The sequence below is a fragment of the Lissotriton helveticus genome, chromosome 7 (assembly GCF_964261635.1).
Source record: "Lissotriton helveticus chromosome 7, aLisHel1.1, whole genome shotgun sequence".
Lineage (NCBI taxonomy): Eukaryota > Metazoa > Chordata > Amphibia > Caudata > Salamandridae > Lissotriton > Lissotriton helveticus.
Window position 1 is genome coordinate 570,883,920 of NC_136068.1, and position 17,590 is coordinate 570,901,509.

The 17,590-nt window shown below is 48.9% G+C and overlaps 1 protein-coding gene across 1 annotated transcript in view; it reads right to left on the reverse strand.

Moving 5' to 3' along the window:
- Nucleotides 1-841: 841 nt before the first annotated feature.
- The window catches only part of LOC144766898 (carbonic anhydrase 4-like), a 142,534-nt gene continuing 125,785 nt past the window's right edge, over nt 842-17,590 (reverse strand). The window contains exon 9 of the mRNA XM_078650606.1: nt 842-2,435. Within this exon, the coding sequence (XP_078506732.1) occupies nt 2,205-2,435 (231 nt within the window). The 3' untranslated portion in view covers nt 842-2,204. The remainder of the gene's footprint in view (nt 2,436-17,590) is intronic.

Here is a 17,590-nt window from a genome sequence, read left to right on the forward strand (position 1 = left end):
ATCAAATTGCCCCCGGGACCTGGCCCACCCGGGGGCTTTGAAAAACGAAACACGGGTGCCCGCGCTTCATTTTTAAAATTTTCAGACGGATTCATGCACCGGTGCGACCCTGTCCAAATTTGTTTAAAAAATATATTTTTTGGGCCTGGGGTCACTGTGGGACCGCCTTAGCAGGCCTGGGGGGGTCAGGGTGTTTTTACCCTGCCCCCTTTTCTTGTTTGCAATATATGTCTCACCTTTTTGATTTTTACTCAATGCGAGGCACAAGATGGCTGATAACACTTCCTGGTTTGGAGTGTTGGCAGCCAATTAGAATGAAGCTCATGCTGGGGAGGAGATGAGTGGGTAGGCTCCGCCCAGATACCTATATATTTCTTTTCTTTAATATTTCAAAAACTACTGAACAAATTTACACAATTTAAAAAAAAGGGCACTTTCTAAACCAAGAGCTACATGTTTGCCAGATTTGGTGTAATTCCGTTCAGCAGTTCGGGCTGTAGGCGGTTCCAAAATTTCCTACGGAAATTAACATGGAGAAAATGCTCTTTGGGCCCACCTATTTTCTAGGCCCTCGTGTCACGAATTACCCCAAAACTTTCAACAGAGAAACTGAGAGGGCCGACCCATTACTTTTGATAATTTCGCGAAGATTCGTCAAATGGCACCAAAGATATTGGCAAATCAAAAACAATGACAATATATATTAGTTTCGTATTCAGAGGGCCATTCTGTAGGGGTCAAGTGCACAAAAAAGCAAAGTGTGATAAATTCCAATTGCATGTTGCTTTAGACAGGAACGTTTTTTGGAAGAAAAAATGACTACAATTCACAGGCAGTACTTAAAGTGATTTTTAATGTTACAGTTTAATCAATGATTTTGATTACATTTCAATAAAGTAGTGCTAGCCCTATTTTTGCCCAGATAAATCCCTGTGGGTGATAGCACTGGTGATACTGTGCTCCATATCTATAATCCCAGGCATATGCTTTTAAAGAACAGTTCCTTCTCTCAACCAAATATCTTGCAGATACAATCATTGTTTTGGGGGCTTGATTGACTCTTCTGTTTACGCCTGTCTTTCCAACTTGTCAGAGGCAGTTGAGATGAGGTTGAGTTCTTAGGCACATCTCACTGACACAAGAGTCAAAGCCTTGCTCAATGGAAAGCTTCCCTGGTAGGGATTCAAAGATAGGTTCAGTGCAGTGGAACAAAGGTATTTTGGTGGCCCCGGTTCAGACCCGTTTTTAATTTATGATCCAATTTTATCTTTTCATGCCCTTTTTAGCCAGGTCACTGGCAGTGCCCAGGTACATTGGTCAAAATTCTAAATGTGCTTCCATCTACTATTCAGGGATAGTGATATGGATTTTCAAAATTGTAACATAGCAGCATCTTACTAATAGTATTCCAAATAATCTCTGGCCACCAGTTCTCATATGTGAGGTGATGTTTACATCTAAAAGGAACTTTTTTATGGATGTTGCATGGTGTTGAAAACAACATTTGTCTGCAAAACGTCTGCAATTGACTCCCACACATCACTCATATTAAGAAAAAATTAAAACGAAATAGTATTTAAAACAATCTATGTTTAAGAATCAATCAAGATCATCAATGCAGGACTACGTGGAGGAGAACAGAGTCGATCTATCAAGGGGCCAAAGCCCTCTTTGCCTATGCTTTTAAACGTCTCTGGCTTCGCGCGGTCTGATTCCCTAGCACATGGGTCCTTCCCAAAAGCCTGGAATTGTACCAAAGGTTGTGAATCAAAGAAAGATTCTCGTGGCGGAAAGGCAATGTGACCTGTAAGTAGCTTCCCCGTTTGTCGTAGACCATGGTACCTAGTAGTAGACTCGGGGGAAGGGATCACGAAGCCGATTGGTGGTGCCCAGGCTGCTGGGGGTTTTGCTGCATTTCAGATCAGAGTCTGCTTAGTTCCTAGAATCACAGCCAACCAATCATTCATCTGTAGACTCTGAAAAGGAGTATGTACTGAATAACCTCTGTTACAGATAAGTCACGTTTCAATTAATTGTAGGCCTTGGTCACCAGCATTGGCCTACACAAGTATTGAACGGATGGGATTGTTCATCATGTCCAGGGCCACAAAAGGTGTTTCAAAGGAGCTAAGTGTTTGTTCTCCTGCAGTTCAGGGGCTTCTTGAATGTTGTTTTTCCCAGCCACGCAGAACTCCTTGAGCCTATCAGGCTTTCCCCTGGACAATGGTCAAGAATGCCAATAAGAGAACCAGGACTTGGGGAGGGAAGAGAGCGGTCCCACCTCCTGGAGAAGTTAAGGTTGTTGCTGTGGTTGGCACTGCAGCCTTTGCCACTGAAGTCTGTACTTGACGAATCCCCAAAGCCTGTGGTGTCCTGAACACATTCTCAATGTGTGTGTCATTACTCTCAAACAAAATGGATGGGAACGCGTCAACCTGGAAAACAACAGAGAAAAAGGTATCAGGTTAGAGTGCTGGAAGAAAAGATATTTAACATGAAGCGAGAGCAACCAAATTAGGGAAAAGGGATAGAAACAGCAAGTGAGACGGACACAAGAGAGATCGATCATGATTAAGAAAGGCAGAGAATGATAAAGAACAGTGGCAGCTCCTCCGCTAAGGCGGAGGAGCATAGCCCAACTGCAATTTCAGCACTTCATATAAGAAAGAGAAAATGATAATAACAGGACGTTATTATCATTTTATTTTTCTATGTGTCACTCGAGTGGGACGGGGCTGGGCTCTGTGATGCCAGAGCAGAGTGATAAGTTATTTTCACTCCTCTGAGTCTGAATTATGGCATGGTTTGCCCTCTGGGGCTGGCCAAACCATAATGCGCCCTTAGCATGTTCTCTACGGGGTTGTGTTGCACAGCCCAGAGGAGAACATGCCCAGCCTCCAATGCATTGCCTGAGTGGCCAAACAGGCCCCTCAGACCAATCACGCAGCTGCTCATGCAGCATCTTGATTGGCTGGGAGAGTCAGGAAGCCTGGATGCTTCCCATGCTTCCAGCAGATCTGAAGAGGATGGGAGAGGGGCGTGCAGGGGCGAGGCAGAGAAGGTACATTAATTTTTTTAATCCCTTCCCTCCGCCCCATCACCACCGTTCGGGGGCAACCGCCACTGATTAAGAAAAGCAGAGAATTAGCAAGAGACAAATGAGACAGGGAGCTAGAGAACACGAAAGCAACAGACAAACTGTGATGGATGTAAAACTAAGAGAAAATTAAAGCATAAAAGAAGAGAAAGGGAACTGGAGGAAATGGCATGGAGAGAGTCATTGAGAGTGAAATATATACATGGTGTCATGAAAGGTGAGGGATCACATCATTCCTTAATTTAACTAAAAGGCATAAACCCTTCTAGTTATCATTCATTCAACTTGGAGGGACACAATGAATGTATGTATTGTCCTATACCCACCATAGAGTATATCATAGAAAATACTTCTCATCTAATAGGGCCTCTTCTGTGTCCCATACCCAGGGCCTCTGGCATTATGCATATTTATAGATTTAGCTCATTTACCACCTAATCCATTATCTGCCGCATAATCTGGGGATTTTAACCAAAAAAGAGACTTTGCTTCTAGCTCAAATGGTTCAAAAGTTACTGTAAATGCAGCAACATGTGTTGCCACACAATTGAAGGCCCTCTGCAAAGCTGGACTGGTCACCTATCTGATGCCTATTGCTATATTTGGGTTTTAAACTGGTACTCATGAGGTGCAACTAATTCAGTGTTACCAAAAAATCAAGTAATACAATTACAAAATGTGCAGCATAATTCTGCATATTTTGCCCTTTCTTGCTGCATGATTTAGTCAACCCTGCTGCATATTTTGGCTCTCTCCGGCCGCATAATTCCAGTGGTCCTGCCCATGCCCAACTGTATGAGTTATGCTAGCCTGCAGAAAGACACATGCTCCGTTGACTTAACAAATTAGGATAAAATACTCTCCACATTTCTTCCTCTATCTCTCCATGTGTCACTAGTAGGAGGTATTATAAAGTAGGAGTGGGCAAAATATTCTGCTCTACCAGCGGAGTTTTGCCCACTCTGCGCTCCTCTTGAAGAGCAGAGTTCATGGAAAACTCAACCACCGCGTGGCAGAGTTTTTCCTTGTGCACGGCTCATCAACGTTAACTTGCCATGCGTGAGCGAGAAGTTGCATCCCCTAGCGTAATTTTCGAGTGCTAGAACGTCTCCCGCCGAGATTTTTCAATGTGGCCGGATGCAGCAGGTCGTTACCGTTTGCACCGAGAATGCTGCTGCTCGAGTAGAAAATCTACTTGAGCGCCAGAAAGAAGCAGTGCCTTCTGGCGCATATGCAAATGCTGTTTGTGCTGATTTTACAGCATGGAAACAAGCTCCCGGCACTAAGAATCAGCTCGAGCAGTGCAACGTGCCAAAATTCTGGCACTTGCAGAACTCCACAGAACTGTGTGGAATTTTTAGGTAACTCCGCAGAATTTGGCAGAGAGAAACTTCCCGAGTTCCACTTACCCCTACTATAAAGATGCCTAATAGCCTCACAAAACCTCCAGGTTTTCTGTCTCTTTGATTCAGATGTTTTGTTTTCTGGAGTTAGTAGGGATTACATTTACCAGCAGCACTGTTTGGTGCAAAGAACAAGTGACAGGTACTGTTTCTGCTCTCCAAATGGGCAGAGGACGCAAAGGATGAGTGGACCCCTCGAATACAAGAAAGACCTAACACATCTGCAGGTAGTTTCATAATGCAACAGAGCCATCATGGCAGTACTTTTCAGGCACTGTGTGAAGTGACAGTGAAAAGATACATTTCTTAGATGTTTGGATACAGCACAAGAATGGAGTATTGGAAGTTAATCTGTATACCAAACCCACAGACAGGAACACATTGTTAAATTTTTCCAGGGGAAGAAACTCAGATGACCAGTCGGTATATTCTACTCCAGAGATAAGTGACCCATTCCTGACCCACTTTAAATCCCTATACACTTCCAGAATAGACGGTGATCTCAGCGCCCAGGAAGATTACTTATCCGAAATTGCGCTAGTTTATCTTGCAGGACTTCCTGGCTATTCCAATATCCTAAGAAAATGTGGTGGGGGCCATAGATGCGCTCCGGGGTTCCTCTGCTCCGAGACTAGATGGGTTCACCGCAGATTTTTATAAGGCGTACAAAGATATTCTGGTCCCACGTTTGATAGAGGTATATGCAGAAGCGTTGGATAAACACATTCTCCCCCCCCCCACCTTTAGAGAGGCCGTCATTTATCTTCTTCTTCCTAAACCTGGCAAGGACCTTTCTCTGTGTGGCTCATACAGGCCCCTTTCTTTATTGAACCTGGATTATAAAATATTAGCTAAGGTGATTGCAATCAGGCTTTCTTTGTTAATGGAGTATATTATTACCCTGCGCAGTTCGGGTTCATTCCCCATCGATCCACTTCGCTTAATCTACGGACCCTTTTTGCAGTTATTCATAGGATAGATCCCATGATCCCAGCAGCTGCGGTGTCATTAGATGCCGAAAAGGCCTTTGATTCCCTAGAATGGCCCTCTTTTATTTCAGTGATGCGCCGGGAGAGAGACCAGAGTTTTGTCTAGTGGAAGTTTTGACTCATTGTAAGGTAGAGCAGAGGGTTGATATGCCTGCTGCAAAGAACATGTAACATGCAGTTCACATAGTGCATATAATGTAAATAGGTCAGTGGGTTACTGTTTTTGTCAGAGAGTTCCTTTTGTTACATGCAGTTTATGATAAAATCCTAATATAGAACTGTAAACAAACTGACATCAAAGAGCTGCATGCAAACTGCAAGGCATTTATTAGACATGTATGTTTTTTACCCAGTCTTTCATTATCTTGCAAAAAGGATTAATTTGGGTATCAATCAATTCTCATTACTATTGAGAACCCACAACAATGGTGTTATGTTTCAAATGCTGAATTTGTGTTTTTCCAGACCAAGGACTAATAAACTATACTGTCTACCAGTATGGATGACACGTGACTCCTACATCTTGTAGTCCTCTGTCTTATGTAACATTTTTTATACACTGATTTACACATGTATGATTGTCTATGTGCAATGTGTGTGTGGTGTAAAGTGCTCTGACACCCCACACTGGTATGAGTGGTGCTATAAAACGAAATAAATCTGAGAGAGAGCGGTTATGGAGACTGGAGGGGCACTGTGAAAGGGTGCTAGTGAGGGAATCCGTGGAAAAGATGGTCATTGGGGGGGGGCGCCAACAAACATTGTCGCAGAGGGCACCACCAGCGCTAAAGCCGGCTCTGTCTGAATCAGAGTACAAAGCTCTGTTGCTAGGATTATACACATGCCAAACTGCACCAGCACTTAGGGGGCTTGCAGGTCTACAGTCTTTGGGGCCGATTCATAGAACTAATCTGAGATAAAATCCTAAACTTACTACTTTTGGTATTAATAGAAGGCATTTAGTAGTAGTAAATTTAGGACTCCTAACTTTACTTCTCACAAAGTGCTGTGCTGCTAAGGTTTAAGGGCTGGACTTGAACTTCAGGCAAGGAGGCGATAATGACTTGACTTGATTTGAATAGATTATGTGTACTTTATGGCAATATAAAAATAAGAGCTGCAGTCTTTTGCAGCTTCACAGATGTGTATCATCTGTAAGCATGAGGGAAGGTGGGCTGCATGTTTTGGCCTTGGAACTCGAGGGTACTCGCCCGCCTGGGAGGGGTTTGACTACATTAAAAAAATACAAGCGGCTCCTCAATTAATCCAGGAATAGAAATGAGGATGGGGAGAGAAAAAGAAGGCAGTGGCTGTTGGGTCCACAAGCTCCAAACTCACTATAAGTGCTGTGAAATGGTTGACTTTAAGTTATGGCGGTGAGAACGGTGCAGCCACACCTGGTGCTGACCACGGGGGGAGGGGGGGGGGTGGGAGGTATGGGCGCTGTGTTTAGTGCTGCAGAGTTTCTTGGGTGAGCAGTTGTTTCCAGTCAACAATAAAAATGTCAAGATAACTCTAGTGACTAATGTTACTGCAGGTGAAGGAGAGCAGTGTTTTGTCTAGTTGCAGTTTTGACTCATCGTAAAGTAGCGCAGAGGGTTAATACGCCAGCTGCAAAGAACGTGTACCTTGCAGATCACAGAGCTGCATTTTATATATGCAACAAAGCAAGCAGCTCCATCGCACCCCACCTACGCAACGTCATCAATCTCTCCCTTGAGACAGTGACCTTCCCAGAGAGCTGGAAACACACCGAGATCCACGCCCTACTCAAAAAACCCAAGGCAGACCCAAGAGACCTCAAGAACTTCCAACCCATCTCTCTGCTCCCCTTCCCGGCCAAGGTCATCGGGAAAATCGTTAACAGACAGCTAACCCGATACCTCGAAGAGAACAGAATCCTGGACCCTTCCCAGTCAGGGTTCCGCAGCAACCACAGCACTGAGACTGCCCTCATCGCCGCCACCGACGACATAAGGACCCTGCTAGACAACGGGGAGACTGCAGCACTCATCCTCCTAGACCTCTCCGTCGCCTTCGACACCGTCTGCCACCACACACTACACGCACGCCTCCACGCCGCAGGGATCCGAGACAAGGCTCTGGAATGGACCACCTTCTTCCTCTCCGGCAGAACCCAGAGTGTCCGCCTCCCCCGTTCCATTCCGACGCCTCCAAGATCATCTGCGGCGTACCCCAAGGATCCTCCCTCAGCCCGACACTGTTCAACATTTACATGGCCCCGCTCGCACACGTCACCTAACAGCACGACCTCAAGATAATCTCCTACGCCGAGGACACTCAACTGATCCTCTCCCTCACCAAGGACCCCATCACCGCCAAAGCCAACCTCCATGAAGGAATGAAGGACGTCGCCAACTGGATGAAGATCAGCCGTCTGAAGCTGAACTCGGACAAGACGGAGGTCCTCATCCTCGGCTCCAACCCGTCATCTTGGGACGACTCCTGGTGGCCGACGGCACTGGGAGCAGCCCCGACCCCCACCGACCACGCACGCAACCTGGGAATCATCCTCGACTCAACGCTCTCAATGCAAGCAAGTCAACACCGTCTCCTCCTCCTGCTTCAGCACCCTCCACATGCTCCGCAAGATCTACAGATGGATCCCGACAGATACAAGAAAGACAGTCACCCAGGCCCTCGTCAGCAGCAGACTTGACTACGGAAACGCCCTCTACGCGGGAGCCCTGACCAAGCTCATCAATCAACTTCAACGCATCCAAAACGCCTCGGCACGACTGATCCTCGATGTACCACGACACGGCCACATCACCCCCCACCTGAGAAACCTGCACTGGCTCCCCGTCAACCAGAGGATATCCTTCAAACTCCTCATTCACGCACACAAAGCACTCCACAAGACCGGTCCAGCCTACCTCAACAGACGGCTCTCCTTCTACACCCTCAACCCCCAGCTACGCTCAGCCGACCTCTCACTCGCCACCGTCCTGCGCATCCGAAGAACAACCACCAGCGGCAGATCCTTCTCCCACCTCGCTGCCAAGACATGGAACACCCTCCCACTGAGCCTACGACAGTCCCAAGACCTGCTGACCTTCAGGAGGATACTAAAGACCTGGCTGTTTGATCAGTAGCAGCCCCCACCTCCCCCCCCAGCGCCTTGAGACCCTCACGGGTATGTAGTGCGCTTAACAAATGACTGATTGATTGATTATATGGATAGTTCAGTGGATTACTGCTTTTGTCACAGAGATCTTATTGGTAATTGCAGTTCATATGTTACAATCCTACTATAGCACCTATGAACTGTCATCAAAGAGCTGCATTCAAACTATGTGGTATAGTTTAGAATGTTATTTTTTACCCCAGTCTTTCATTATCCTAATGAATTAGAAAGGGTGTGCTTGGATGGAATTACATTCTTGATATTCAACCAATCCCATCACTGTAGTACGTTTTAACTCTTGAGTCAGTGCTTCTGCAGACCAAACACTCCTAAAATATTCTGCCTACTAGTATGGATGACGTGATTCCTGCACTTTGTAATCCTCATTGTTTTATGTAACATTTCCTACACACTGATTTACACATGCATGATTCATTCTGTCTGTATAATGTGAGTGAGAAGTAGAGTGCTCTGACACCCCTCACTGGTATGAGCAGCGCTATAAAATCAATAAAACGCATGTGAGAGAGGGGCTACGGATGGATGAGGGACACTGTTGGAGGGTGCTAGTGAGAGAATTCATGGAGAAGGAGGTCGGGGGGGGGGGGGGAGCGCTAAAATAGATTGTTGCATCAGGCGCCACACCTGCGCTAAAGCCTGAACTGACTGTGGCTTTATCCACTCGTTAAGTCATTGAGAGCATAGCAGGCATTATCCATTAGTATGACCTCGTTGCTTCATTAATGCCTTAAACCTCTGGGCCTAGACAAACAGGGGGCAAAGTAAAAAATGCACACTAAAGCTAAACGCGCCACACCGGAAAGGTCTGGAAAACAATTAAATAATTATTCACCTGTGTTAAATGTGTCTCTCAGAATCTCTACACTTCACTGCACCCCCTTTTATCTGTCTTTCAAGTGTTTTCTTTCCAACTGCCTTTAGAAGGATTAATAAACCATTTACCCCTCTTATTAATGCTCTCAATGGGTCTCAGGATCAACGCTCAGCAACAGTCTCATAGTAGATATCTGGCCACCTCATCAGCTCAGACATTAGCCCTGCCTCATGCAGTCCCGCATACCTGCACTGCTTGTCTCTGCAGGTTGCTCACACTTGCCAGCAGTCTGTGGGCAAAATGAGGTGGGGGGTTTTCACCTTGTAAACTTACTCATCAGCATAATAATGACACTACAGGAAATTATGTCAAAAGATCTTTGACCCGCTAGTGGAATCACATGAAGGACATCACAGCATGTTGCCTAGCGAACAATGAATAACAACATTCCCTCTTTCCATAGGCACAGCGCCATAGGGAATCCTAAAGTGCTTATCGCACGCAAAACCTCTACAATAATCCATGACAATGGGCCTTATTATGAGTCTGGCGGTCCATGGACTGCCAGACTCATGGTGGTGGTCTCAAGACCACCCTATTACGCTGGGGGGGTCTGGTCGCCCTGGCAGTTGTGTGGCAGTCCTGAGTCTACAATATGCTTGGCAGGGCTTCTACAGCTCTGCCAAGCATATTACGAGTTTCCTCACCGCAACATTTTTTTATGGTGGGCTCACCGCCTTGAAAACTGTGGCAGTGAGGAAACTTGTAATATGCTTGGCGGTGCCGCAGAGCCACCACCAAGCATATTGCGGTCCTCAAACCGCTGCATCACCACCGGGTATTTGGGATTCCTAGTGGTTGCAGCGGTCCTTCAGCAGTCCAACCGCCAAACTCGTAATAGGGCAGTCGGACAGCCGGTGCGGCGGTCGTAATCAAACTATAAGACAATATACAAGGAGCGACATCAATAGTTAAGGCTAAGCCTGCTGCACTGGGTCTGGATAAAGTTTGTAAATTCTGATGTTTATGTGCAGTGGGTCAAAATAAATCCCCACAGGTAATTATGTCTCTGGTGAAGTGAGTACTATACCCCTACCAAGGCTTAGGCAATCTTCAGAGGTAGCCTCATTTTTCTGGGCATCGTCCTACCAGTGGCGGCTCGCCGAGGGACTGCTGTGGGGCGGCGGGGCGGGGGAGGGACAGGGTGGGTGTAGTAAACCCAGCATACGGCGCAACGGAGTTGAGTAAATAAATAAATAAATCAAGATACAATGTGCATGCTGCAACGCCAACTTGGCGATGCATCGCGCGCAATGCAAATTGTTTTATTTATTTATTTATTTACTTAACTCCATTGTGCCGTATGCCAGAGTTTTCTACCCCTCACCCTGCCCCTTCCCCGCCCTGCCCTGCAGCACTCCCTCGGCGAGACTCCAGTGCGTCCTACACAGCACCATACTCAAACCTTAACTCCTATTGTCACCTGAAGGCAAATAAAAAATAAAATGCATTGCATGCATACTTTTTGGTTAGAAGTCTGGGTATTGCTCCCAATGGTAGCTGTGGGGAAAATTTAGCAAAATATTATGTCCTATGTTAACACCAACATAAATTCTAGCAAATGCAAGGGCACCTGCTTCATCAAACCTACTGCAAACACATATTAAGCTTAGCATTCACACTACTGTTCTATCAGAGTTTGGGACAAGATCTGTCAGAGACTCCCTCCAAACATCCAGCTTAATATGGTATATTTTACCACTAAGTATTATCTAATTTAGACATTTATATGTGATCATTCTCAAACAACAAATAACTTGTATAAGAGTAAAAGAACTGTTCAAAATGGATTGTATTTCTGAATATCGACATGAAGAATATGGACAGCCAAGAGTATTGCGAACAGAATCCACGTCTATGTTCCTTGAAGACATATGCACCGCATAGTTACATATTTGTGGAAATAGGTATAGAAAATCTAGACTCACTTACCTGGCAATAATTTTTTCCAATATTTTGTCCTCGATATTTATAGTGCCATCGATATTCGGACTATGCACACCTTCAAAACGATTAGCCGTCTATTGTTAAACATCTTCCATTACTGTAACATAAGTATATATACGGTTCGTGGCACAGGACAGCATTGGTGCCATGGTTCTTTTAAAAATGTAAGCACTAGCACACCCTCCATGTGTGTCTGGCTGTGACCTGCAATCGTTAGGTGAGTACCAGGAAGCATGTTTGCAGTGGGGTTGGAAGAGAGGGGTGTGTCGTGTTGGGCCTTAGGCCCACATGGGAGCGAATGATGAACACAGACACCAGGCAAGATAGTTAGACAACTGGCCACGAGCACGTGCACCCGGTCCCTTTTATTTGCAGGGTCACGTGACTCGTAACACCCGTGATGGATGGGTGTGGGGGTGCAGTGTGCCCAGCCCTCGAGGGAGTGGCTGGCATGATAACTTCCTGCGGGACACTAGAACGTGTCTCGCAGGATACTACATTCCTCCCCAACTTTATTTGAGGAACAAACAAAAATGCTAGTCCAACCTGTGGGGATAAAGGAAACAGTTAACTAGTTACCACAGGGTCCATCAGTCTATAGAGTCAGGTGGCAGGACGGCAGCAGACCTGGATTGGTGACTTGGCTTGCAGCAGAACCTTCTCGGCGGGCATCCGTAGTTTAACCTGAGGGCCTCAGGACACGACCGCTGGCTGGAAGACGTCCTCTGCGTGCCGACAGTTCGTTGACGGAGATATGTCTTGCTGCCTTGCCTGGTTTCCACTTTTCTGACATCCGCGATGGTCCGTGGTGGATTCTAACAGTTCATTGTAGTGGGCTGCGTCATAAAGATGGATGGAGTCCTACAGGAGAGTTCGCAGAGGTGTGGCTGGGCTGACTGTTTTTGTTGAACGGCTTGGCTGTGACCGGAAACCGGTCGGTGAAGCAGAGTCTCTACTCGCTCTCCCGCCTGGGGAGGCCCGTTGTCGGGGTTGCTGCGGGACTGTAGGAGGGCTGCGCTGAGGGCTGCTTGTGTGCCATCTGGTGGCAGCTGCAGGACCGCTGAGGAGTCGTTACTTAGTCGAACGCCGAACTCCCACGGGTGGATGAAGTCGTGGACAAGACTTGCCTTTGCTGCTTCGGTTTCGGTGTATGCCAGGTTCACAGGTGGCCTCTGGTTTCTTTTGTCTGCTGGTGTGGCGACGGTGCAGGACTCCAGTCCGCCGATCTTCTGGGAGTGGTGATGTTTGACGCAGGTGATGACGGCTGGCGTGATGGCGGTTGCCAGCCATGTGGTGACTTGGGATGACAGGTGGTGGCTTGGTGGGAGTGTTGGGATGTCCGGGGGGGACTTGGCAGCCATGTGCCTCCACTTTGCTGATGTTGACCTTAGTTGGCGGCTTGACACGTAGAGTGTTTGGTTCCTCTCTTGCCTTGGTGGGGCCACTGCCGACTCCATCTTGAGGCTGTGAGAGGGTGGGCGCTCAGCGCCGGTCTTCGCCCATGGCATCTGCGGACAGGAGCAGGGGTGCCGACTGACTCAGACTGCCGACGCTCGGGGACGGGCGGTCGCCCGGGGAAGCGTTGGGATGAGACATGGACTGCGCTTGCTGCGGCTTATGTTTGGTTCATCCGTGAGGCTGTGTTCTAGGACGTTGGTCCGTCGCCTGGGGAAGCGTTGGGATGAGACGTGGACTGCGCTTGCTGCGGCTTATGTTTGGTTCATCCGTGGGGCTGTATCCTGGGACGTCGGTCCGCCTTGGTGGCTGTCTGGCGTGTCAGGGTGTGCTTTTCTTGGCTGGCTGTGAGTCCTCGGTCTTCTCCCTTTGTTGGCTTGTTCAGCCCACCTGTGCTCATCCGGTCTTCGGGGTGACAGAGCTGTCACTTCTTCTTTTCTTCGAGGGCGTTGCGTTTGGACCTCGAGGCGGCGCTGTCGTGGCGCCGGCTTCTGCTCTGGCATGCTTGTCTGGACTAGTCACTTGGTGACGTGTTTCTTGCTGGCTGGGCGACGTGACCTTCGGTCTTGTGTCGCTGGTTGTTGGAGCACATGGTGCTATGGCGGCCTGCCACGTGGGGTGTGTGACTCCTCTCTTGCCTGTCGTGGGTCACTGCCGACTCCATCTGGAGGCAGTGCGAGGGAGGACACTGTTGGTGGTCTTCGGCCTACTGTAGGGCTTCGCTGTGGCGATGTGTGTGCTCTCCGACCTGCGTTCAGCAGTGTTTCTTTGCGGAGATGTCTCCTGGGTGCGGTCTGTGCAGTCAGGTTCACTGGCGCGGCTTTCTGCGCGCTTCTTGCTTTGTGTGTTCAGTCTCCATGGATGCTTTCCCTGGCACATGGTGTGCCTGTACACCGAGAGGAGTGAATGACGCAATGTCCACGCTGTCGGTGGTGGCGTCTAGCGGCCACGGGTGGTGCGTGGTCTGCACCAGTTCTTTTCTGCGCTGCAGACGGGGACATTTCCCGGGAGGCGTTGCTTCTAGTGCTGGCCTTTCCCTTGTAATGCAGGGGGCTTGTGTTGCAGCACCCTTGGAGTTAGTGCTCGAGCTCGGTCGGTTTGGCTTGGGCTGGAGAATTTTCGGGCTTTCTGGGAGCACTCACTGCTGTGCAACTGTATTTTCCCTTAGAGTCAGTGGCTTATTGGGGTGGCATGCAACGCACCTCGCCTTCGCTTGTTTCTCTTGGGGCTTGCCGTCTTGCTTGGCTTTGCTGTCCTTTATTTCTTGGCACCTTCCTGTGCGGGGTAATCTTGGCCTCCTGGTTTCTCTTTGCAGGGTGTGGGTTTGGTGCTCCTCTTCTTTGAAGTGTTAGCGGTGTCTTTCTGGTGATCTCTGCAGTGGCACTGGGAGCAGTGCTCCGGCTCTTCAGCATGCCTTGCCTGTAAATGGGTGTGTGCTGCTCTCACTTGCAGGGTGCAGAGGTTCACTTTCTTTCGCCTTGCCATCTGAGGGAATGGCTTGCTGTGCCTGGAGCAACTTGGGGCACCCTGGGGAGGCAGCCCGTCGGGGCATGTGGTGCACGCAGCAGTTTCTGGGGAGATTGCTGGGAGTACTTGGTGGCAGTCTGCCTGGACAGTGTCTCTTTGGAGATCCTCGTTTTTTTGTTTTTGTTTGAGTGACTGTTGGCCAGAGTTGGTGCTGGTACAGCTGGGTGAGGGCGACTCTCGATTTCCTTGCTGCAGACTGTGGGCAAGATGAGGGTATTTGCTGGTGTGTGGCAGTGTTGCTGAATGTGGACACCACACCCGAGTGGAGATGCAACCGCAAGGTGGGCTAGTGGTGCTACCACGTCCCCAGTCTTTTTTTGGCTGTTCTTCTGGGTTCTGTATCTTCCCACCTGTCAATCTAGTAAGTGGCGTAGCGTTGTAGATTGAGGGACCACTGCAGACTGTGTACCATTGTGTACATTCCTTGGTGGTGTGTTTCTTCGGTTTGAGTGCAGTGAGCGCGGTGGCCACAAGATGGCAGTGTCGCGCTTCAAACTCGAAGGATCCGGCAGTCTGTCCTGGAAGTGCGGGTCTCTGCCAACGAAAATGCAGGAGCTAGGTGGTGCCGTGTCCAGGCAATGCAGCGGCCTCGTGCTGGAGCCCACCTACACATGGGCAAGGGTTCGAATGGTGAGGCGGGGGCTCTTGTGCTTTGGCAGGCAATCAGCTATCGGTTGTCTGTGTGCTTTTGTTGTGGCAGGGACGTGGCTGTTGAGGGCACAACTTACTTCAGGGTCCCTCCATGCCTTTACTGTGTGTTGGGCATCGGGCGGCCTGCAGGGGTGTTGCTTACTGTGCGCCATGGTGCTGGGTGACCTCGCAAACTGCAGCAGTTTGTCCTCCAACTACAAACCGCAAGTGTGGGTAGTGACGCTGGCGCAGAGTGTGAGCAGCAGGTGGCGCCTTACCGACGGTTCTCCGGGTCATGAAGGTGCAGCATCGCAAGGCAGGATTCCCCTTTCTCGGGGTGGCGCCAACAGGGAGGCAGCACGGAGCCGGGCAGCCGCCTATGGCCTCGCGGCGCTCCTCTCGGTCACTGCAGAGGACGGCGCTCTCGCTGGATTCAGGCGCTATGCCGCGAGGCTTGTAGTAAGTGGTTGTTCCTTTCCTCAATGGGTGAACCAACAGGCAGGACGGGGTAGAGGCTGCTGGTGTGGGCACCTTTCACCACTGGGGCGGGCTAGCTATGTTGGAGCTGCGCCCTCGCATGCCATGTCTTCTTCCTGTGGCGGCATTAGCATGTCCCCTCATCGCACATGCAGCGTGATGGCGCTGAATGGGTGGCAGCTGCACCGTCGAGAGGAGGTGAGACGGGGATTCACTCGCGGGTCACTGAGCCCTGGAGGCACGCTGGTGAGTGGAGTTCCCACACTCACGGAGTTGCCAGTCTGTCCTTCCTTACTTCCCTCTTGCATCAGTGGGGATTAAGGCACAGCCCGATTCTGGTCGACGCTCCGTGAACTATAGAGACGGGTGTCTCGCCCGGCCACTGCGGCAGTCACTGGTGGCTGGGGGCGGGGCTGTGGGGGTGCCGCCACTCGGGCACGTATCATCCCCCACGAGGGACAAACGAAGTGCTGAGCAGCAAGCACGCGGGGCGGGCTACCCGCCTCGTCGCCAGTGTCGTGTTGGGCCTTAGGCCCACATGGGAGCGAATGATGAACACAGACACCAGGCAAGATAGTTAGACAACTGGCCACGAGCACGTGCACCCGGTCCCTTTTATTTGCAGGGTCACGTGACTCGTAACACCCGTGATGGATGGGTGTGGGGGTGCAGTGTGCCCAGCCCTCGAGGGAGTGGCTGGCATGATAACTTCCTGCGGGACACTAGAACGTGTCTCGCAGGATACTACAGGGTGCTCCTGCTCGCCTGCACGCGTTGGTGCTGTGTGTGACAGGCTCCGGTGCTTGGGTGCTGCAGTTTTAGCAGTGGGAGACTGGTCAGTGTCAACTGAGGTGCCCCTGGTTGCAGTGGTGTGACTGGGTTGGCAGTGGCAGTGCTTTCATGGCTTCAGCACAGGAAGGTGTTGGGGAATTTAGCTGCGCCTGCTCTAAAGGACTGAAACCGACCCCTGCTAAAGTGCACCCCAAATTGAACAAGCAAAGAAGATGGACACCTGCAGACATCAGCCTCCTGCACTGCATCAATAAGGCAAGAGACTGCACCTGAGCTGTAAAAAACAAAAATATAAGCATCCTACGTGGAAACCATCTTGGCACTGTGCCCGTCCCTTCTCAGATTCCAGTGGCTTAAGTAAAATACCAAGTAGATATTACCATGTTTTGTGAGAGAGCGGGTGGCTTCTAATTTTGCAAATATTCTGTTTTCACTGGTTTCACTGACCTTCACTGGTTGAGTATCCCTGAACGTATCAAATTCAAGGCACTCTGCTATATGTTCAAGGTTAAGCAAGGCAGTGCCCCAGCCTACCTCCAAAAGCTGATAACACCCTATAAACCCTTACGGCCATTAAGGTCATCAGACATGGGAAATTTTACCATGCCAAGATGGAAGCTGACAAAGATGGGAGGTCGCTCCTTTTCCACTCTAGGACCTAAATATTGGAACTCACTCCCTTTGGCTCTAAAATTAGAGACCAATTTGTTCCGCTTCCGTAAGGCCTTAAAGACACTGCTTTTTACTCAACGTGCCTAATAGTCTGCTGTAGCTCAAATCAGGTGAAGTTGCCTCCTTCTTCTTTAGTCTATCCCTTGCGCCGGGAAACCCACTGTGGGTAGCTGTGCGCGATATAAGCTTAAGAAAATAAATAAGAATATACAGCAATGCTGACAGGCATTGTCCTGCCTTCTTACTACAATACGCCCATTGAAAAATGTCTTCAAAGGGACCAAAACAAGATGGCCACCACAAAGTATTGGGAACGTGTCCCCAGAGCAAGATGATTGAATGTTTCTGTGCAACCTCACCAGAGACTGTGTTTGAACAAGTTTAGGTGCTCTGCCAGAGTGAGAATATAGAGGTTGCATTGACCTTGGAACAAAAAACTCAGTAATATTACATAGCAAGTTTTGGAGGAAGACAGCGCTATACCTATTTTAAATTATACTAATGATTACAGGTGTGTTTTTCTTCTCTCTTGTTGAGATGGGTTTTGTCTCTGCCCCT